At 39.4% G+C, this 24,382-nt stretch overlaps 1 protein-coding gene across 3 annotated transcripts in view; it reads left to right on the top strand.

The window, feature by feature from the left end:
• Nucleotides 1-24,382, top strand: part of Tfap2d (transcription factor AP-2 delta) — a 60,922-nt gene that overhangs the window by 24,501 nt on the left and 12,039 nt on the right. For all 3 annotated transcript variants that reach the window (XM_021648333.2, XM_060369709.1, XM_060369708.1), the window contains 2 exons: nucleotides 5,964-6,105; nucleotides 10,234-10,347. In XM_021648333.2, the coding sequence (XP_021504008.1) occupies nucleotides 5,964-6,105; nucleotides 10,234-10,347 (256 nt within the window). The remainder of the gene's footprint in view (nucleotides 1-5,963; nucleotides 6,106-10,233; nucleotides 10,348-24,382) is intronic.

Raw genomic sequence — 24,382 nt, forward strand, 5'->3', positions numbered from 1 at the left:
AAATTACCTAATAGTTATTACTTGAAACAATCTACTTTTTCTCCATACATGAAAATAAGGCTGAAATCATAGATATGTGACCAGTATTTAAAATATATAACTTGTTGCTTTTATTTAATGATGTTAGATGTTTTAGTGGCAGAGTGAATATAATGTAGAGGTAACGTTTTTACAGTGACAGGTGATGAAGATTTTCTAAGGAATTACAAGGTGAAAGTATCATTTCACATAGACCACTGTTGAAGATTTAGTTCTTAACAGTACATTTTCCCCTAAGATACAAGTATTTAAAAGAAAAATTCCTCACAGCTATACACAAGTTTGAAAAATCAGTCATTTCTGACTTAAAAGTAAATACAGAGGCTAGAGAGATGGGTGCACAATTAAGAACACATACTCTCTTTCCAGACACAAAAAAAGAGCTCAGTTCCCAACAACCACATCAAACATCTCAAAACTACCCATTATTCCATCTTCACGAAATCACATGCCTTCTTCTGTCTTCCTGTCACCTAGCAATGTATAGCATCCAGTCACAAACACACACACACACACACACACACACACACACACACACACACGGAAATAAATCTTTAAAAATAATAAATTTAGACCCATTCCATTTGAAACCCAAATCTCAGTACAATTGACTTTTATTCAGAAAATGCTTTGCTATTATCTTTCCACTTAAGATGTTTTTTTCTAACATTTCCTCCCATGGTTTACTTTTGCTGTGGAGTATGCAAAACTGAATCCCCAGAGACCTGGCAAGCAAGTTTCATGCTAGTGTTCTTCCCATGATTTGGAATTGATTTGTACCTGTTTTGTTGTTGTTGTTGTCTTTGTTGTCTTTTTTTTGTTTTTGTTTTTTCTTTTTTCTTTTTAGAGACATGGTTTCTCTATGTAGATTTGGCTGTCTTGGACTCACTTTGTAGACCAGGCTGGGCTCGAACTCACAGCAATATGCCTACCTCTGCCTCCCAGAGTGCTGGGATTACAAATGTGTGCCAGGGCACCCGGGGTTGTACCTGCTTTTTTTTTTTTTTTCTTCTCAGTTACATTTTGTTAATTCTGTATCCCAGCTGTATCCCGCTCCCTCATTCCCTCCCGATCCTACCCTTTCTCCCTCATCTCCACCCTGCCCCTTTCCAAGTCCACTGATGGGGGGGGAACCTCTTCCCCATTCAACTGATCCTGTTTTATCAGGTATCTTCAGGACTGGCTGCAAAGTCCTCCTCTGTAGCCTAACAGGACTGCTCCTCCCTTGGGGGGTGGGGAGGTCAGAGAGCCAGCCATTGAGTTCCTGTTAGAAATATTCCTTGTTCTCCTTACTATGGGAAACCAATTTGTACCTGCTTTTTAAGAGCATCATTTAATAAGTTTTCACCTAAAACACTGCCCCGTCCCTCTATGATTTTAAAGATGGGCTTGGGTTATCAGTTGGAACATACATCCTAATGCCTTTGCAAACATTAATCTCATCAGTGTAAACTTCTTTATTTTTTTATTATCATTTATTAGTATGTATTCAATTTGTATCCCGCTGTGTCCTCCTTCCTTGTCCCCTCCCAATCCTATCCTTCCTCCCTCTTCTCCCTCCTATGCCTCTCCCCTAGTTCACTGATAGGTGAGATCTTCCTTCCCTTCTATTTGATCCTAGCCTATTAGATCTCATTAGGACTGCTTGCATTTTCTTCTTCTGTGGCTTGGCAAAACTGCACTCCCCAGGGGGAGGTGATCTGAGTTCATGTCAGAGAAAGCCCCTGCTCCCCTTATTAGGGAACCGACTTGGAGACTGAGTCTATGGGCTACAATGAGCTGGGGTTTTAGGTCCTCTCCATTCATGGTTCTTGGTTGGGGTATCAGTCTCTGTAAGGCCTCAAGGGCTCAGTTTTATTGGCTCTGTTGGTCTCCTTTTGGAGTTCCTGTCCCCTCCAGTTCTTCCTATTTCCCTCTTCTTTCATAAGATTACTTGCACTCAGCCTCTGCTTTGAAACCTCAATCAGGAGAGCCTTTCAGAGGCTGGTTGTGGCAGACAGTGTGAACTTCTAAAATGAGAAGTTCTTGACATGAATAAAATGAATCTAGTTTTCAAAGTTAGGATGCTGCTGCTTGTGCTGAAAGGGTCAATGTCCAAGTGACACAGTAAATTGAAACAAACAAAAAGTTTGTTCATAAGGTTCTCAGACCTGCAGAACCTTATTTCATTCTTTGGAGAAGGATGACATGAGAGGCCACCTATGAGGACATTAGGGGAAATATTCTTAGTCCCTCCTAAAACAATCTTTCCACCACAAGTAATTGCCCAGAGTCAGAGAAGATCATAGATCTTTGTTTGCACAAACCAATCAAGACTCATAGAGGCTTAACCATATACTTTTCTCACCCTAATTTTTTTTTCTTAAGCCTGTTGACACTATGGCACCTGCTATAAAGAATTCCACCTTATAAGTTTCATTGTTTGTTTGAATTGCATGTGTTTTAATCGATAGATCCATTATCCACTGATTCTCGCATTTTCATACACAAAGCTTTTGTGCCCTGATATACACAGTTTAACTACATGTCAGACCTTCTTAACTTTTCAGTTCTTTGATGCAGGCTCACTATACACCCTGAAACAATGTTATACTACAAGCCATAGAAAGCAGTAAACAGAACCAAGGAAGGATCTGGCTGTCAGTGAAATGTAAATAGCAGCTGCTTTCCTCAAACTGTTTTTAAAACTACCACAGGGAGAGCGCTTTGCCTGAAATGGGGCAAAATCATCAAAAATCAGGTTTTAGCACAAAACTCAAGAGGCCTGCTGCCGTCCTCCTGTTTGCACTAGTAACGTAACTCAGTGGTTCTCAAACTGTGGGTAGCAACCTCTCTGGGGATTGAACATCCTTTTCACAGGGTTCACCTAAGACCATTGGAAAACATACATCTTTACCTTATGATGCATATCAGTAGCAAAATTACAGTTATGAAGTAGTAATAAAAATAATTTTATGATCGGGGGCCACCACAATATGAGGAACTGTATTAAAGGCTCGCAGTATTACGAAGACTGAGAACCACCAATCTATGTAATAGTCTCTCTTAAAATGTTACTCAAATGTCTGGTTCAGTGTGAATGATGGACTGTGCAGCTATTCTGACATATGTGACCTGGCTTGATATATAGAGCTCGAGGTGGCCCACACTGTCATTGTGCTGGTTTGAAATGACATTTTGCACCTTTTTATTTTTAAGATTAATTTTATTATGTATACAGTGTTCTGGCTGCATGTGTGCCTGAATGCCAGAAGAGGGCACCAGATCTCATTATAGAGGGATGTGAGCCACCATGTTGGTGCTGGGAATTGAACTCAGGACCTCTGGAAGAGCAGCCTGTTCTCTTAAATGCTAAGCCATCTCTCCAGCTCCTGATATTTTTCATCTTTAAGAACTGCAAAGTTTATAGTCTGGTCAGATACAATAGTGATACTTGATGGGTCCAACTTTGACATCTTTATCTTTGAATGTGAAATTTCACAAAAAAAAATTCATTTTGACATTTTTCTATTAAAAGCAACACTCTCTATGACACTTTTATCTCTTTTTTTAAAAAAAATATTTATTTCATCTCTTCTAAATATGCATGTTTCTTCTTCCCAAGTCAGTTGGGGGTGATGAACTGTTGGTAATCAACATTTTTAAAATGCTGCTTGTTCATTATAGCATCGTTCCAAACAACAGCTCCTATTAAATGCTGAGTATACAAAGACTCTTTATATGTAGTTATAGCATCTCTGTTTTAAATGGAGGAAATTTTGATGTTTTCTATAATATAAATTAAAATCTCCACGCAAGTCCCAGATCGCTCATTTGTAGTGTCTGGGACACATCTTAGTCAGCTAACTTACAATATGTTCTCTGTTACTTCAATGAGATTTTTTCCCCCTTTGAGTTAAGCTCTTTTGCAAAATTTTAAGTTATCTCATATAGTAAGAAGAAGAGAAATATTTATAACATGCAAGATTAGATGAGAAAATACTAGTAATATTAGCATTAGTTGATAATAAATAAATTTATATATATTTACATCAATGAAGCTGCCATATATGGATTGATATTCGTTCATAATGAAAATTCCTTGTAGGTTCCCAACTACATTTGTCGATCAGATACAGCAAGTTACCTTGTTGTTAAAATACTCTTTTCTGAAACAGAAAAAAAAGCTAAAAGCTATTTCCCCAAAAGACCTTTTTGTTGTTTGTTTGTTTGTTTGTGTTTGTTTGAGACAGGTTTTCCCTGTGTAACCCTGGCTGTCCTGAGACTCTCTTTGTAGACCAGGCTGTCTTCGAACTAAGGAGATCTGCCTACCCTGTATGGGTGCCAGGAAACAAAGTTGCTTTCTCTGTGGAAGCAGCACACTTGCTCAGCTACCCAGCCATTTCCCCCAGTGCTCCACCATCATATCTAGAAAACAGACATAAAGCACATGAATAAAGATGAAGGTCTATCTCAGCCTAGCAAATGCTTGCCTAGCATGCACATACCCCTGACTTAATGATATTCTCTCTCTCTTGTTCACACTCAACATATATGCACACTCGATAGCAACAAATCATGGTTAAAGTTGTTTCCCTTATTTAGCGTATTCTTTGGGGAAGTTTGAAGAGACTAAATATAGGACCCCGGTTAGTGATATATAAACTGATACTTTTGAAAGATGCATGAAATTTATAATTTCCTCTGAAAACAGCATGGATGAAGGTGTAATATAATGAATAAATATGTGACAGAACACACTTAGAATATGAACAATGGGGATATTATTACAAAATTCTTTCAACTTTTCTGTTTGCTTTAAAAAATATGTCTGAGAAAATAATTTTGACTAGAATTTTTAGCTGTAAGAAAGGTTAAGGGTACTTTGTGTGTGGGGGGATTACTTCCTGAATATTAGTTACTCATCATTTTGCAATCCTAAATTGCCTTCTTGACTTTTATAGCTGTTAACTTTGTTAGTTTTACCAAACTAAAAGTTTTGTTTTAAATAGAAAAAAAAAACACAGAATTTTACTAAGGATATTTTATTGATGTTACCTAACCTGTTTGTATGCATCTTTTCATATCTTTAAGTGTCTCTCCTCTTGATCTATCCTATCTCTCTCTCTCTTTTTTTTCTCCCTCTCTCTCTCTCTCTCAACTCCTAGTGTTCATCCATCAACTAGTTTGCTGTTCTGTGAGCACACAATAAGTCAGTAACTTTTTTAGAGTGTTACATTGAACAGTTTTTAAACAAGCATCACATGATATTGTCATTTATTTTCATTTCACTTCTTCATGGAAAGGTTTGAGTAACTATGTGGCTGTTGGGCCACCTTCCCCTCATGATTCTGTAAAACACAATGACAGTCATTTGATATTTGTATTAACAGATCTCTTATTTCTATAACACCAATACACATAAGTAGGTATATACAGTGCTTATAAAGATGCAATGAAAATCATTAACTGCTATTGCAGTATTTAATTTCTTCTTGTTGTTATGGCTGCTAATGTTGTCATGACTGTCTCATTGTGTGTGTGTGTGTGTGTGTGTGTGTGTGTGTGTGTGGGTATGTGTGCACACGCACGAACGCACCTGTGCTTTTCCATTGGTAACCAGTGAGTACAATCTTGGAAGTCATTCTTCTGTTTTGGCATGAGAAAAATCAAAGAAAAGAATCAAAACTTCTGAGTTATGGGCTTGTTCTCATTTCTTCTCAGTTTCCCACCACTTTACTTAGGAAGTTCTCTGGTCCTTTGATTTCCCTGGCATTCCTCACAGATGATATTCCCTCATTGTTCTTCCTGGCATTGTTTAAACTGTATATAAACAAAATGATGCATCTGACCAGAGCCCTGTATGAGAGTTGAAGAAAACTAACAGCCTTGCTTTCGGAAGGTAGGATATTAATAAGACAGTGACCTGTGGTTTCTGCCAACAGGTGAAGCTTTGCACTTGGCTCGGGATTTTGGCTACACATGTGAAACAGAGTTTCCAGCCAAGGCAGTAGGAGAACATCTGGCCAGACAACATATGGAACAGAAAGAACAGACAGCACGGAAAAAGATGATCCTAGCAACCAAGTAAGTACTGTGGAGATGCTTCTCTGGACCTTCATCCCAGGTTTCCTGTTTTCATTAAATGACAGTCTAGAAAGCATGAGTTTACTATAAACAAGGGGGCTCACACTCCAGTATCTAAATAGACTCACCCAGGACTCTACCATCTGCACCAAGACATCAAGGTTTACATGATTAAAAATGGGACTATCGAGAACATTTTTACCAGCATATGTAGAAATTAGACCAACTAGAGGGCACAACAGCTAAAGGCACTTACCACCGAAACCTGAGTTCAGTCTCAAGGTCTTGCATGATGGAAGGAAAAGCAGACTCCTGCAAGTTATTATCCAGCTTCCACTTGTGTATTATGGTATGTTCATTCACACACATATAAATACTAAAATACAATAAAAACTTTAAATATACATAAAATACAAAATTCTTTCAGTGACATACCCAATAACGATCACCAGATTTATCTATGATTCTTTACTACTTTGATGAATAATAGATTTCACTGTGTTTAAGTACATTTCGTAACAGTTATATAAAAACAGTTATAGAAATAAAATCAGTTAGGTGCAGTTACCCTCCTAAAACCTCTTTATTTCTAGTGTTTGGTAATTAATCGAACTACTTTGGTATCATTAGGATAATTGTTTAGGCAGAAAGGTAGAAACTAGACACATTTTGAACCAGACATGAAACTTGTTTATTTGGTTGATAGAAAACACAGACAAGCTTCTTCTGTGAATTAGAAATAAATATGCTTAACATATGATCCATGTCAAGGTAAGTCAGAAAAAGCTAGTGATCTTAATTAAATGTTGTTACTTTAATAACAATCATCAGTAGAAACACCAAACTTTAAATCCAGAAATCCTCTAAAAATTTTACCTCCTTAAGGACAATGACGTAAGTGATAAAGTTAGAATGTTGTGAGTCACTGAGGATCATCTTTGTTACATAATCCGTAATGTGACATTTTGTTTTGAGACAAAAGAGTCTTTCATATCTCAGCTTCAGAAACAAGAATTTAAATAAGAATGAAAAGTTGTCAGAATAACAATTTTCTAACTATCCTGTGGAAAGGGTGGTAATTGCCATTGAATCCTGCAGCACTGTCATCTGTATTTAAGTCCACAAGCTGTCCTGTGTCAGCAAAGTAAGTGACAAGATTATAAAATCCAACTGAAAGCCAGAGCACAATGCCCTATGCTGAATTACTTAGGAAGGGTTCAAGCTTGCTGAGCATTGCTTTGCCTTACATATTCACCAATTTGATCAGAACTTGCAGTGTTGTTTGAAAAAGAATGAGGTGGGTCTGTAGACCCGTAAATTAATCTGCTCAATGATCCAAATAATCATCGTATTCAGTCACTCAAAATTCATTTCAGTCTGAGAAAAAATGAGGACTTGATTTGAAACCAGTTTAATCTTTGTGGGAGGGCTGTAACAATGGACCAGACTTCGTATCATTTGTCCAAAAATCTGGGGCTTAAGGCTATATTTATGTTTTGGGGTAGAAATCTAAAACAAATGTAACAATGCATCAGTCTTATGTAACGTGGGATCCTGGAGGTGATAGTGCCACAAAATGCTGTCAAATATATAAATAAAGTTGCGCTTGACTATTAAAACTCAGCTACTGTTCTGAAAGCTATCCCGGTTCACTTCAGAGAGAACAGTTTTATAAGAATGGATAAAACAAACTCTTAACAACACACTTAGCAAAAAAAAAAAAAATGAATATCTTTCTCTATAGAAAAAGGTCACGAGTGACATCTTGCCAAATTCAATAAAACTTAACCATGGAGCAGTAACAAATCACAGCTGAAACTCCATTAGAAGTAACTGTACTTTAGAGTCTTTTGTTACCTTAAATTCGTATTACTTTTTTTTTTTTTTTTTTTTTTTTTTTTAGTGATAATAGATTCTTCTCTCATACAATGCATCCAACCACTGTTTCCCCTCCCTCCACTCTTCTAAGCTGCCCACCATCACCTCCCTTCTTCCCCAGGTTCATCTCCTCCATTTCCTTCAAGAAAGTAGCAGGCCTCCAAGAAACAACTACCAAACATGACAAAACAAGATCCAATATGACAAGACAGGAGCCCTCATATCAAGGCTGGATAAGGCAACCCAATAAGAGGAAGAGTCCCAAGATCAGACAGAAGAGTCAGAGACACACCCCTCCCACTGTTAGGAGCCTCACAAGGACACTAAGCTAGCAGCCATGATATATGCAGAAGACATGGTGCAGACCCATGTAGGCCACATTCTTGCTGCTTCTGTCTTTGTGCGTCCATGAGAGCCCTGCTTAGGTGATCCAGGGGGCCCTGTTCTCCTGGTATTCTCCATCACTGCTGACTCCTACAATCTCCACCCCCTCCCCTTGTTCCAAGGGGTTGCCCAAGCTCTGAAGGGACGGACCCGATGGAAACCTCCAGTTTAGACCCTCTCTCCAAATGATGTCCAGCTGTAGGTCTCTGCACCCTCTCCAATGTCCTGCGAGAGAAAGTATCTCTAATGAAGACTGCACAGGTGCCTATTCTAGGACTGTGGGCTATATAGTCTCTGGTTCCTGGCAATCCAGGCTGTGTTTGGCATGGGCTCCCACTCAGGGTAGGAGGCTCAAGTTAAACAGACTTTGATTGGCCACTCCCACAATTTCTGTGCCACCATAGCCCCAGTACATCTCTCAGACAGGACATATTATAGGTCAAAGGTTTTATGGCTGGGTTAGTTAGTACAGGTTTCTTTTTCCTTAGCCTTCAGAGTACCTTCTGGCACTGAAGGGACTAGAACACAGTGGTGAAGGCTCCATGAAGGCACCTGCTCTACCTCTCTATGTTCAGGGAGCTGTTTGGATGCTGTCCTCTGCAAGGGGACCCTCTTGTCAGTTTGCAGAGAGCCACCTCCTATCCCAGCACCAGCCTGAGTTGTTTCAGGATCTCCACAGGACTCCCTCAGCCAACACCTCAATCTAATGCAAACACTGGAGGCCTTGCCTTGCTACAAAAAAAACAGCCACTTCAGACTTCTTATCCTCCAGCAGTCCACAGATTCTATTAATCACAGATTCTAGGAAGTTTCCACTACACTAGGTTTCCACACTGACCCCAGCCAAGGACCCCCAATTCCCATACTCTCTCTCTACCACCACCACCATCAACACCACTACCTGAATTTGAATTCCCAGAGGTCACATAAAGCCAGGAACTGGGCCTGTAATCCTAGTGCTCCTACAGTGATATAGGAGGCAGAGACAGGATAATTCCAAGAGATCATGGCTGGCTAGGCTGGTGTGTGCAGGGAAAAACAACACAAACCCTTTCTTATAAAGGTTTATGCATTGCAAGGGCTTAACTGTTAGCCATGATACACAGCAGTGTGTTTGATTAAACAAAGGCTGGAATTCATAGCCATATCAGATAAGAAAAGCAGCAGAAAAGGGTCTAAAAAGTACCGGCTGAAATAGAATAGTACATACCAATTTCTATAAGACTGGTGGACTAATTTTGGAGTAAGATATCACCTACTGCAAACTCTGAGTAATGATGATAGTCAAAAACTAGATTGTATTGCAAAATTGGGAGCGGGGGAGTTTTCCGAAGTTGACTTAAATTATGGCTTTGAATGATAGATGCCTGTATCGTTAGTTAAAATTGTTTATAGATGTGATTTACCAAAAAAAAAAGATGTTTAATCATCTTCAAAATGATTACTAATTACAGTTCTTTTATCCTGAGATTTTCTTTTATCCTGAGATTAACCTGTAAAGTTTCACTTTAAAAAATGAACATACAGGGAGGAGATGAGGGAGGGAAGGTGGGATTGGGAGGGAATGAGGGAGGAGGCTACAGCTGGGCTACAAAGTAAATAAACTGTAATTAATATAAAAATTAAAATGTAATTAAAAAATGAACATGGATTTGGTCGGTGTCTGGGAGCAGTTATGTGCCCGAAGTGTTTTATGATCTTCCTGTGTCATCAGAAGCAAAGTCACTACAGATGGAACTTGAGACTGCTGTCTGAAATGTCCTCCTGGTCTCCTTTAAGAAGGGAACAGACTTGGATGGCTAATATCACATAAGATTAAAAGTCCATTCCAAGATTTCCGTTTCAATCTTGTGCCTTTTGTTGTAGACAAATTTGTAAAGAATTCCAAGACCTCCTGAGCCAAGATAGATCACCACTGGGATCCTCCAGACCCACCCCCATTCTAGACCTGGACATCCAGAGGCACCTAACACACTTCAGGTGAGACATCTGCTCAGATTCTAAGTGGCTAAGCCACACCCAGCCCTCTGGGCTTCTGTACTGCTATCCTACTTCCAGGCAGAAATATGCTTCTATGTTAAACTGGTGACGGTTCTCCTGTGTCAGGAATGCTACTACCAGATACTTGAGACTATATAATGTATAGAAGACATATACATATAGTTTAGATACAGGGGCTGGGAAGTCTGAGAGTGAGATGTTGGCAGATTCAGTACGTGGTGAGGGCTCTCTCTCTTTAGACCCTTTAACTCAGGATCCTGTGATGAAAGGGGCCAACAAACTTCCAAGAGACTTTTCATAAGGGGATGAACTCAGTCTTCCATGAGTTAATCATCCTCTGAGACTACTGTTCTTAGTATATTGCATTGTGGCTTAGTTTCAATGTATGAATATGAAGAGAGGGAGACATATTCAGACCACAGCAGTGACAACCTGCACTTTTTAAGACTACCAAAATAAAAATTAGCAATTGACGCATTTTAGATCAGAATATTTAATATCTTTTAGTTTTTATTAAGAAACTCTGACTCCATGAAAAGAAATATTATCAGATCAAGAAATTCTAAAAGGTTTTGGACCAGGATTCTGAGATCTTTAAATAATTACTTATGATGGTAGGGTACATTGCTAAATGAGCAGATCTGACTGAGGTTAACTAAATATTACTGACTGAATTTTTGGGAGTATGTTAATAATTTATATACACTTAGAAAGTATGGATGTAGTCTGGCAGTGGTGGCACACACCTTTAATCCCAACACTTAGAAGGCAGAGACAGGAGAATCTCTGAGTTCAAGGCCAGCCTGCTCAACAGAGTGAATTTCAAGTCAGTCAGGGCTACACAGAATAATCCTGTCTCAAAAATAGATCGAGAGAGAGAGAGAAGAAATAGAGAGAAGAAAAAACAAAAGAAAGAAAAAAGGATTTTTTTAATTTATTGATTTAATTGTGTTATATCCCAACCATAACTCTCTCTGTCCTCTCCTCCTGGTCCCACCTCCTTCCTTTTTTCCTTTCAGAAAAGGGGAGCACCCCGCCCACTGGCCTGCCCCGCCTACCTACCCATCCCAGCACATCAAGCTTTATCAGGACTGAGAGCATCCTCTAACACAGTGGTCTGGTCAGGCCAGGGGTGGAAAAACATGTAAAAAAAAACAAAAACAAAAACAAACAAACAAACAAAAACTTGTCAGAGTAAGCCCCTGCTGCCCTCTTGTTAGGAAACCCATATGAATACCAACCTGTCATTCACGTACATCTGTGTTGGGGGCCCTAGGTTCAGTCCGTACATGATCATTGGTCTCTGCAACCCCACTCCTGGGCCCAGGTTAGTTTGCTCTGTTGGTCTTCTTGTGGAGATCGTGTTTCTTCCTGATTCTTCTGTCCTTCCCCTTACTCTTCCACAAGGCTCCCTGTGCTCCTCCCAGTGTTTGCCTGTGAGTCTCAGCATCTGTTTTAATCCAATGCTGGGTGGAACCTCACAACAGACAGCAATGCTAGGCTCCTGTCTGTCATCAATAGTGTTAGGGATTGGCTCTATCCCATGGTGTAGCCAGACATTGGTTGGACATTCCCTCAATCTCTGTTCTATCTTTATCCCTGCATATCTTGTAGGCAGGGTAAATTTTGGGTCTAAGTTTTTGTAGGTGGGTTGGTGTTCTCCCTTTCCTTGGAGTCCTGTCTGGTTAGAGGGGGGCCTCTTCAGTCTCCATGTCTCTAACTGGTAGGGTTATCTGCTAAAGTCACCCCCAAATCTTCCCAGAAGCCTATCCTGTTGTAGGTCTCCAGCCTATCTCAGAGATGTTCCAAGCACTTTTTCTCTCTATATGCCCTCTGTCCTCCTTCTCCCCTTCTCCTGCTCTCCCCACATCAGATCCCCACCCTCATTTTTCTCAGTACACACTCACCTATCCTCTGTTCCCTCTTTTCAAGCATTTCCTCTGCCTTTTCTACTTTGCCTTCTCAGTGAAATTCATGCACTCTACTTTGGGCCATCCTTGTTAGCCTCTTTCGGTCTGTGAATTGTAGTATGGTTATTCTATTCTATATGGCTAATATCCATTACATGTAAGTATATACCATGTGTGTCTTTCTGGTTCTGTGTTACCTCGCTCAAGGTGATCTTTTCTATTTCTGTCCATTTGCCAGCAAATTTCATGATTTCCTTGTTTTTAATAGCTGAAAGTATTCCATTGTTGGTACCACAGTGTCTTTATCCATCCTTCAGTTGAAGGACATCTGGGTTGTTTCCAGTTTCTGGCTATCACAAATAAGCTGCTATGAACATAGTTAAGCAAATGTCCTTGTTGTATGATAGAGCATCTTTTGGTTATATGCCCAGGAGTGGGAGATCTGGGTCTTGCATTTTTTTCTACATGTAGACATGCAGTTAGACCAGCACCATTTGTTAAAGATGCTGTCTTTCCCAGAGAAGAGCATGTCTGATTGCATGCGGGTTGATGCCCCAGGTCCCGCCTCTGAGAAAAAGGTATCGGTCGGGTCTGATGCTCTTTGGGTGGATGACACCTAAATGAACATCAGTACAAAGTCCCAATTTATTTCTAATATCAGAGATCAGACCTCTACTCTTGCCTGATGCGTCTAAAACAAAAAGGGGGAACTGTAGAGAGCTGCGGAATACTATGCCTTAAAGATGGAGCTGGTTTCTGCCTTCTACCTTCCCGATGGTGAGTGCTCTCTGTCATGAACAATTCCACATTTGGCTAAGGCTGAGGATCTGGCTTGCTTCCATGTATGTGGACCTATCTGTATTGCCCACGTGGCACGCTGGGGTTGGCTACCCAGAGGCTATTTAAGCTGTGGGCTGGCTTTCCCCAGGGTCAGATGATTGTTCAAGGTTCCTGAGTAAACTGCATTGAAAATAATAATAATAATAATAATTAAATAAATAAAATAATAAATGTTTAAAATAAAAAAAGATGCTGTCTTTTTTCCATTATATGGTTTTAGCTTTCAAAAATCCAAGTATCCATAGATGCGTGGATCTTCGATTTGATTGCATTGATCCACCATTTTGTTTCTATGCCAGTACCATGCAGTTTTTATTACTGTTGCCTTATAGTACAGTTTGAAATCAGGTGTGGAGATACCTCCAGAAGATCTTTTATTGTAGACGATTGTTTTAGCAATTCTGGGGGTTTTGTTTGTTTGTTTTTTCATATGAAATTGAGAATTGTTCTTTCCAGTTCTGTAAAAAATTTGCGTGTGTTTTGATGAGAATTGCATTGAATCTGTAGATTGCTCTTAGCAGGATGGCCATTTTCACTATGTTAATCCTATCAATCCCAGATCTTTCCATTTTCTGATATCTTCTTCAATTTCTTTCTTCAGAGACTTGAAGTTTTTTTGAAACAGGACTTTCACTTGCTTGGTTAGAGTCATTCCAAGGTTCTTTATGTTATTTGTGACTATTGTGAAGGGTGTTGTTTCTCTAATTTCTTTCTCAGCCCTTTTGTCTTTTGTATACAGGAGGGCTACTGTTTTTTTTTTTTTTCTTTTTGAGTTAATTTTGTATCCGGCCATTTTGGTGAAGGTGTTATCAGCTACAGGAATTCTCTGGTAGAATTTTAGGGGTCATTCATGTATACTGTCATATCATTTGTGAATAGTGATATTTTGACTTCTTCCTTTCCTATTTGTATCCCCTTGATCTCCTTTAGCTGTCTCACTGCTCTAGCTAGGACTTCAAGTACTATGTTGAAGAGACAGAGAGAGTGGAAAGCCTTGCCTTGTCCCTGATTTCAGTGGTATTGGTTTAAGTTTCTCTCTATTTAGTTTGATGGTGGTTATAGGCTTGCAGTGAAACTATAATATAAGTAAATAAATAAATAAATGAAATTTTAAGTTCCTTTTACTTTCTTCTTAATTGAAGATAGATTTTTTTCCTTCCATTATATTCTAATTATGGTGTCCCCTTCCCAACTTCTTTCAGATCTTCCTCACTTTCCCATCCATCCAAATCCACATTCTTTCTTTTTCTATCAATAGAATAAAAACAATATAATAATAATAAATAAAAACAAAATAAGACAAAAATTGACAAACTTAAGATTATAAGTCTGTTAAAGATGATACATAATTATCTACATTGTAAATGTTTAAATAATTTTGACTGCAAAAACAGAGCATTTTAAACATAGTACCTTATCTTAATATGTCACAAGTCTACTCAATCCTCAATAAACATAATCTTTTCAGGTTCTACTTAAAATTTATCTTTCAAAATTGCACCAGACATAGAATACATTTTTCCAAATTTATCTGCCTCTCAATGGAAGTATTAGGGGCAAATGTAACAAAACTAAGAAAAAATTCCTAGAAATTCTAACACAAGGTTTTGGAATCAAAAGAGCAGTTTTTTTTTTTTTTGGTATTTCTTTTTTTCCTTTTATTTATATTTTATTTATTACAATTTATTTACTTTGTATCTCAGCTGTAGCCCCCTCCCTCACCCCCTCCCAATCCCATGCCCCTCTCTTTTCTCCTCCCATGACCTTCACCAAGTCCACTGATAGGGGAGGTCTTCCTCCCATTCCATCTGACCTTAGCCTATCAGGTCTCATCAGGACTGACTGTCTGCATTATCTTTTTCTGTGGCCTGGTAAGGCTGTTCCCCCCCTTAGGGGGAGGTGATCAAAGAGCCAGCCACTGAGTTCAGTCAGAGGCAGTCCTTGTTCCCCTTTCTAGGGAACCCACTTTGAGACTGAGCTGCCATGGGCTACATCTGTGCAGGGGTTCTAGGTTATCTCCATGCATGGTCCTTAGTTGGAGTATCAGTCTCAGAAAAAACTTCTGAACGTCTTGTGGAGCTCCTGTCCTCTCCAGGTCTTACTGTCTCTCCCTTCTTTCATAAGATTCACTGCACTCTGCTCAAAGTTTGGCTATGAGTCTCAGTATCTGCTTCCATACCCTGCTGGGTAGAGTCTTTCAAAGGCCCTTTGTGGTAGGCTTCTGTCCTGTTCCCTGTTTTCTCCCCAAAAGAACAATTTTTAAGCCAAACTACCTTGTGAGGTGGGTTGTGTAGGGTAACTTTCAAGCCTCTGCATGTGTTCTTATAGAACCTCTGTGCATTAATGAGCTGAAATGCAACAAGGATATAAATTTAACACTTAGTAGATGATGTTTGTCTCCACAAATGATGCAGGTTTAAAAGGAATTGATGCTCCCAGGATCATCATCATTGTTTTATGTACCCATTAAAGGGATTTGAGACTTTTACAGATGTTAGATTCAGAAGTTAATAGTTTTTGGTTAAATCCAAACTGAGATTTAACAAAGTTTGTAAACTCACAAATTTACAAGGATCTTACTATTAATATACAGAACATCAGGACCCTACACCATAAAGAGTTTATTTCCAATTAAGCACGCCGATGTCTTCATCTAACAATGACCTCTTTCTTCTGGCCCAGAATTAAATGGGATTTAAGTTGGATATCAGCTTCTGTGAGAAATAAATAGGCAGAGGGTGTGCAGGCAGACCTGCCTGCTAATTTGTTGATATTTTTGCAAGCTGCAGACTTCATGCCACAAGATTGTGTGTGTGTGTGTGTGTGTGTGTGTGTGTGTGTAGGTGTATGTGTTATATGTACAAGTGTCCATGAGGATGTTCCAGAGGAGGAAGTCTAGACTCCTGCTTTATCATGCTTTATGGCATTCCCTTGAGAATGAGTCTCTCACTAAACCTGCAACTTGCTCCTTTGTGGGCTAGATTGGCTGCCTTGTAAGCCAAAGCCATCCTCCTGTCTTCATTCCTCACAGTGCTACAGGGTACAGGCTCCAGCTCAGGGACAGATGTGCCTTTTTATGTGGGTGCTGGGGATCAAACTTAGATCATCATATGTTTTTATAACTTAATATTTTATTATTATTTGTATATTGACAGTCGATACAAACCCGTATGAGCTCCAAATGTCCTCCTCTACAGGTTTTTCCATTTTTTAACTTTATTATCATTATTATTATTATTTATTACAATTGATTCACTTTGTATCCCAGCTGTGGCCCCCTCCCTCATCTCCTCCCAATCCCACCTTCCCTTACTTCTCCCCCTAAATCTCTCCTCTAGTTCAATGATAGGGGAGGTCTTTCTCCCCTTCTATCTGATCCTAGCCTAGGTCTCATCAGGACTGGCTGCATTGTCTTCCTCTGTAACCTGGCAAGGCTGCACCCCCCAGGAGGAGGTGATCAGAGAGCCTGCCACTGAGTTCATGGTGGAAACAACCCCTGCTCCCCTTACTAGAGAACCCATGTGGAGACTGAGTCTATGAGCTACATCTGAGCAGGAGTTTTACATCCTCTTCATGCATGGTCCTTGGTTGGGATGTCAGTGTCTAAGCCTAAGGCCATGAATCTTATGAAAGAAGGGGGAGATAAGAAACACTTGGAGAGGACAAAAGAGACCAACAGAAATCCTCATACTGTTATAACAATGTAACATTCTTTGCCTGTGAGCCATCTGCCCACTCCACAGAATTCTTTAGAGCAAGCTTTGATTTCTAAAATAAAAAGTGAGCAGTCCTCCTCTAGACTCTACGTGCTCTTATTTACCTCCCTACTTAGACTATGTAACATGGTGGTGTTTACCAGAGAACTAGAGCATTAAATAGACAGGCGATGGTGGCACATGCCTTTAATCCCAACTCTCCAGAGGCAGAGACAGGCAGATCTCAAAGCCAGCCTGGTCTACAGAGTTCCAGAACAGTCAAGGCTACAGAGAGAAACCCTGTCTCAAAAGAACTAAATAGGGTAAAAATGAGATGATAGCTGAAATACGACACTCTTAAGATATATGGCTATAGATTCCCAATACAATTTGAAACATAAAACTATGTATTTACATTTTCTAAACTCCATACATAATCACAATAAATGTACAATAGCAGTTTTAAAAGTAATTAACAAATATAATAATAGTGATTTTACAATAACAGTCTCTCTAACTTTTAGTATTTATGATTGAGGATTTTGAGTATCTCAACTGTAATTTCTTATATATTTTGCATTTTAAACATTTACGAGAAATTTCATTTATTTTTTCTCACATTCCAGATTGTTTATTTGTATAAAGCCCTCTAGTTTCTTAAGATTCTGCAAGTCACTGGGGTTAAAATTCATTTTATAGAAAATTTCCTAAAGTCTGTCTTTCCTAACTGTTTCCTAAAAACACAAAATTTACCACCTTCTTTTTCAGTGGACTTCAGCAATAAAGTTAAGCATATTGTTGTATGAACAAGCACAGAGAATGTGTAGTTTACAAAACGGGTACATTATACCCACTTGGCAACTCCACAGTTCCTTAACGCTCTGGCTCTAGGAACACACCATTCTGCATTTTATTTCTGTGGCTCTGATTGCAAATTATTCAATAGATGTCTTTTATGGCTACTTATTTAATCAAGCACACTTTCCTGCAGGTGAATCAGTGTTGCCACAAATGCCATAATTCCCTTCCACTTAAGACCATATAATATTCCAATGTGTAAATCCCACAACTATCATATTCATTACCTTGCACAAAGATTTACATTTCTTCACATCATCTCCGATACTTCCTGTTGACATTTAAAAAATAATAGTAACTACCACCTTTCACTGTACATTTAGCTTACAAATTCCTAAGGGCCATGATTTTGAAGACTTTTTTTTTTTTTTTAGGTTTGTTAGCTCTTTGTCATGGACAAGTATTCAATAGTCTCAAGTTCCTTACTGGGTTATTGATTCTGTGCTGTGCTGTAGTACTTCATTGTTTATTTTTATATTAACCTTTCATATTAAATATTAGACACATAACTTGAAAATTCTTTATTGGCATCCAAAGGTTGCCCTTTTACTCTGTTGAATGTGTCATCGAAAAGCAAAAATTTTTAAATTTTGGTGTAGACTAATTTCCGCGTTGTTAAAATGATGGTCTGTGCTCTCTGCATTGTATCAGAGAATACTTGGTAAATACAATGTCTTGAAGTTTTCTCTTATGTTGTCTTGTAAGAGCCTTACAGTTTTAGACCTTATATTTAGATCTTTGATCCATTTTGTGCTAATTTCTATAAATAATCTAAAGTATGCAGCTTCGTTCTTTTCCATGTCAAAATTATATCATCTTCAACACAGCTGTCGTTTTCAGCTACAACCCAGATTGAAGGCTCTGAGGCAGCCTCAGTGGGATTTAACTGTGTGCACTGTTGCACTTTGCATGTATTTTTTTAAAAGGCAAGAGGTTAGTAAAGATGGACTCACTGACCAGCCTTGAAGAGACTATATACTTTATAAGCTGTCGTCATTAAATTTGGCCTCACAGCAAAATTATCAATGATATTCTTTTTTTTCCCTTTTTTTTTAATTTTTCATCAATTACACTTTATTCATTCTGCACCCCCACATAAGCCCCTCCCTCCTCCCCTCCCAATCCCACCCTCCCTCCTCCCTCTGCTTGCATGCCACTCCCCAAGTCCACTAATAGGGGAGGTTCTCCTCTCCTTTCTGATCTTAGTCTGTCAGTTCACATCAAAAGTGGCTGCATTGTCCTCTACTATGGCCTGGTAAGGCTGCTCCCCCACAGAGGGAGGTGATCAAAGAGCAGGCCAATCAGATTATGTCAGAGGCGGTCCCTCTTCACATTACTATGTAACCCAATTGGACTCTGAACTGCCCTGGGCTACATCTGTGCAGGGGTTCTGGGTTATCTCCATGAATAGTCCTTGGTTGGAGTATGAGTCTCTGGGAAGTTCCCTGTGTTCAAATTTTCTGGTTCTGTTGCTCTCCTTGTGGAGACCCTGTCCTCTCCAGCTCTTACTATTTCCCATTTCTTACCTAAAATTCCATTCACTCTGCCCAACAGTTGCCCATCTGGCTCAGCATCTGCTTTGATAGTCTGAAGGGCAGAGGCTTTCAGAGGCCCTCTGTGGTAGGTTCCTAGGTTGTTTCCTGTTTTCTTCTTCTTCTGATGTCCATCCTCTTTGCCTTTCCGGATGGGGATTGGACATTTTAGTTAGGGTCCTGCAGCCACTTTTGATGAGAACTGATAGACTAAGATCAGAAAGAAGGAGAGGAGGACCCCTATCAGTAGACTTGGGGAGGGGCATGCATGAAGAAAGGGGGAGGAGGGTGGGACCAGGAGGGGAGGAGGGTGGGGTTTATGGGGGGATACAAAATGAATAAAGTATAATTAATAAAAGTTAAAAAAAAGAAAAGAGAAATTCTAGGCAAATCAGCAAAAAAAAAAAAAAAAAACCTCAAGAATTAGAGTCAATATCTCAAAAAAAAAGGGGACTCTAGGATTAATGTTATTGTCAAATTCTCATAGCTAGGTTTGAGACACATAGTCCCAAGATGTTCCTAGGCTTTCCTCATCATTTTTTCATCCTTTGAAAGAAATGTGAGTATTAAGCATCTTCTCTAGGGTTCCTTGTTGTTTAGCTTCTTTAGATCTATAGATTTTAGTACATTTATCCCGTATTATATGGTTAATATTCATTAGTGAATATATACCATGTATATCTTTCTGTTTATTGATTACCTCACACAGGATGATCTTTCTAGTCCCATCTATTCACCTGCAAATTTCAAGATTTTCTTGTTTTTAATAGTTTAGTATTATTCCATTGTGTAAATGTACCACAATTTCCATAGGGGAAATGCTTAATTTTCATTCAGAAGGGAAAACAAGATAGACACCAGAAGTGGTATAAGGGAGAGAATAGGACTGGAGCCTACTCCAGATCTCCTCTACAAGACTCCACCCAGCAGAGGACTGAAGCAGATGTAGAGACTCACAGCCAAACTTTGGACAGAGCGCAGGGAGTCTTATGGAAGAAGGGGGCGATAGAAGGATCTGGAAGGAACAGGAGTCATACAAGTAGACCAACAAAGCCAAAAAATGCTGGGCCCAAGGGAGACTAGAGAGACTGATACATTGACCAAAGACCATGCATAAAGAAGACATAGACCCCCTGTCTAGATGCAGTCCATAGACAGCTCAGTCTCCATGTGGGTTCCCCAATAAGATGAGAAGAGACACTCTCTGACATGAACTTGGACACCTGTGCCTTCATCACTTCTCCCTGGTGGGGAGATCTTGCCAGCCCAAAGAAGATGAGGACCCAGCGAGCCCTGATGGGACCTGATAGGCTACTGATACAGTAGGGGAAGAGGACCTCACCAATCAGTAGACTAGAGGAGGGGGATAGGGAAGGAAAAGGGAAGGAGGGGGGACTGGGAGGAGATGAAGGAAAGGGCTACAACTGTGATATAAAGTGAATAAGTTGTAAATAATAATAATAATAGACCTACAAAAAATAATAGACAAAAAACTAATCTATGTACCAAAAAAAAAAAAAGAAACAAGATTCTGATGCATCATTTTTTTTTTTAATCTTTGGGTTATATTTTATTTAATATGCATGTGTACATGTATGTGCATGCACATGCTATCACATGCATGGAGGTCCGAGGAGAGTTTTCTACAGTCATTTCTCTCCGTCTACCATTTGGCCCCACAGAATGGAAAGCGGGCTTGGCAGCAAGAACTTTCACCTGCCAGACCATCTTTTTTGGCACTCAAATTCATTTTTCAGAAGAGGCAGTATGACTGTGTGAATTTGCATCTTGGATAGTAATATATTGAAAATATATGATTTTGCTAATAATGTGAGTAAAAATACATTAGGCAAGAGAATGTCTCTTTTGTTGGCTTTTTGCTGACAGTGGCTTGTGATGGAACTAGGAGCAGGAAAATGGAAACGATACTCTAGCCTGTGTTGCAGTTAACACAGGCAATTGGCAGAGTCAGATTTTCTACAATTTTTGCTGGGTACTGGCAGGAAAAGGAGTGAAGAAGGAACAGGATTTGATAGGCAAAGAGGATTTTCTAGTTAGTACCTTCGATCTGTGTTACTATTTTGTTTAATCAAAGTCTTCATAGTGCAGAGCACTTGGCATACCTTATAGGATTATGGACACAGTATCTTTTCAGCAGACTGAATGTGTCCAGACAAAGATGGAGTGATCTGACCCTGTAAAGAGCAGATAACTATCTCCAATTTTTACTGCAGATGACATATCATTGTGCTGTGGAAAGCTGTGATGACGGCAGTGACCACTTTTAGGAGTCCCAGCCTTCAGAGATGCTTGTTTCCATCAAAATGATAGGAGGCAGGTTTATTCATCATTTATCACTTTCTGAGTACCATCAGCAGTGAGAATTGTCATAGTGAACACAGCAGACACCACAACACCTACAAAAAGGGGGAAGAGATTTGACTGAAATCTGCAGCCTGCTCCCAAGGACTCACTGTTTCCTGACCCAGTGATGTCAATTAGTGCAAGATGGTATAAGGCTTCGAAGAGAGGGTAGACAACTCAAGTAGAAACACAGCCCTAATTTTCTGAACTCTTAACAATTCCTTCTTAGAGCAATCCTTCACAAACAGATTGTAACTGTGTATCCATTCTTTGTCTCATATTTTCATAATCTTGAAATATGAGGCCACAGGAGCACAGGTGTCCATATAAATAAGATGTTAGAACACCATTAATGCTCAACTCAGAGAGGACAGCCTGTCAGAAAAAGGAAGATGATTCCTTTACAGCACAAACCTTGGAAGACTGAAATGTTAGTTCTCTTTTTGTTTCACTGCGCCAGCGGACGGTAGTGTAAAGGTGAAGGGTCAACACATTCTTTAGGAACTTCTAAATAAATGGAAAACAAGGATAATTCATATAAAGCTGAGTGTGGTGAGTCTAATCCCAGAATGTGACGATCTTAAGTAGAAGGATGGCCACATATTCAAAGCCAGCCTAGGCTATATAATGAGTACCAGATGAGCCAGGGCTATACAGCAAGACACTGTCTAAAAAAGAAAATCAATCACAACAAAAACATATAAAGACAAAGAATAGACACAGTATTGAAAATTACCTGAGGCAAACAACAACAACAACGAAAGCTTTCATCTTTCTATTGTTGTATCTAGCCCATATTAAATATTCTTAAGATCTTATTTCGCTTGGGTCTTAGATACATCTTGCATGGGATCACTCCTAGGGCCACAGGCTTGGGATGGGAAGTGATGGACCCTCTTAATTCTCTGATGTAAGTAAAAATTCTGCTGACATCTCCCTGTCTTTAGAAATGGACTCTTGCACCTACTGCTGTTTCTCTTTGGAAGTAAGAAACATATAGACATGCTTGCTGGCAATTACCATTTCTTGGTTGGGTCTCAGTATTGGGAGGGCCCACCCTTACATTTCTGACTCCTCTTTGACATTCAGATCTTTTCCCTATCATTGCTGTCAAGCTGTGTCCTCTTGCAGGCTTGAAACCTTTCAATGAGCATCTGCTCTTCTCTCTCTAACAAGACTTTTAGAAACACCTTCCTCCCAATGATAGGATTATCTCTCTAACATCTGTCTTCTGGAGGGCCTCACACATTCCACTTTCTAAAGGCCTCCAATGCTCATTTCCTCAGCTTCTGCTCCTCATGTTATTCACTCCCATTTCCTTCAGTGTTTTTCGTAAGGCAGGTACTCCAGGCAATTGCACTGCAGTGTTATAGGAACCCCGTCCTTGTCAATATGTCCAGAGAACAGTTCCACACCTACGGTGAGCATATTTATTCTCATACTAGGAGCATAAAATGTGGACACTTTATTATTGCTGTTTTTGTTTGTTTTCCCGCTTTCTTGTGATAGGACAGTGGCTCGGGAGGTAATCTGTAACAAATACAATGACAAAAGCAAACAGTTTGTTTTACTCAGCTTGCAAAAACATTTTTTTAATATATTTTTATTTATTTATTTATTTATAATTTATAAATTTTTTGCCAGTATTACAGTTTATTCACTTTGTATCCCAGCTGTAGCCCCCTCTCTCATTCCCTCCCAATTTTGCCCTCCCTCCCTCATCTCCTCCCATGCCCCTCCCCAAGTTCATTGATAGGGGAGGTCCTCCTCCCCTTCCCTCTGACCCTAGCCTATGAGGTCTCATCAGGACTGGCTGCATTGTCTTCCTTTGTGGCCTGATAAGGCTGCTCCTCTGTCAGGGGGAAATGATCAAAGAGCCTGCCCAGCAGGGTATTAAAGTAGATGCTTGAGACTCATAGCAAAAAGATTCTTTAGGAAGAGAAATTAATATTTGGATTAAGTCTTTAATCTACAACCAAAGTATCATAAAGTATAAAGATAATTTTAGCACCTGAGAGACAAAATTCTCAAGCCTTCTTTAAAGAGTTCTACAGCCTTCAAGGAGGCTCAGTGGGGAAGAGGACTCAGCTCCATCACCAGAGCCCACATGGTGGAAGGAGAGAACTGACTCCACAAGGCTGTCTTCTGACTTCCACACATGTGCTGCAGCATGAGCACTCAAGCATATATGCACATTTAAGAGTTATTTAATTAATTGTGTGGGGGGAAATAGCTATGCAATGCTTTTTAGGGTATTAAGAATCATCAGTTTGAATTGTGAAGAAAAAGTTCTGTTTCCCGAATAAACATCTGCATAAGGTTGACATTTAACTTTAACTTAAACTCTTGAAATGAAAGCCACACTCAAATGTAAAGAGAAGGAAGACTGTCAGGATTGAAGTCTGCACTTGTGTTACAATTAAAAGAAGCCTCTCTTGTAAAACTTTTACTAGCAAAAATGTAAATTTAAACATAAACCAGGCAATAGCTTTAGTTTATTTACATATAAGGGCAATCATGATGTATTTTTAATTAATCTATGTTAAATGTAGGGAATTAAGAGAGTAAATTTTTTGCCAGTATTTATTGTACTGTATAAGCTGTGTGGTACCTAGCCAAGCCCTGGCCAGGTATAATAGGTAAAGCATTTGTTAGCACAACTATAGCCAAGATGTCTCTGCAATGGGTAGTAGAATAATTTCAATAATGTTTGGCAATAGGGGAGGAGGACAGCTCAGATGGAAACATGGCATGGAATAGTGGTACTTTATTGCAAGAGCAGCATGGGAATCAGTGGACAAACAGTTACTAGAAG

Source organism: Meriones unguiculatus, chromosome 16, assembly GCF_030254825.1.
Source record: "Meriones unguiculatus strain TT.TT164.6M chromosome 16, Bangor_MerUng_6.1, whole genome shotgun sequence".
Taxonomy (NCBI): domain Eukaryota; kingdom Metazoa; phylum Chordata; class Mammalia; order Rodentia; family Muridae; genus Meriones; species Meriones unguiculatus.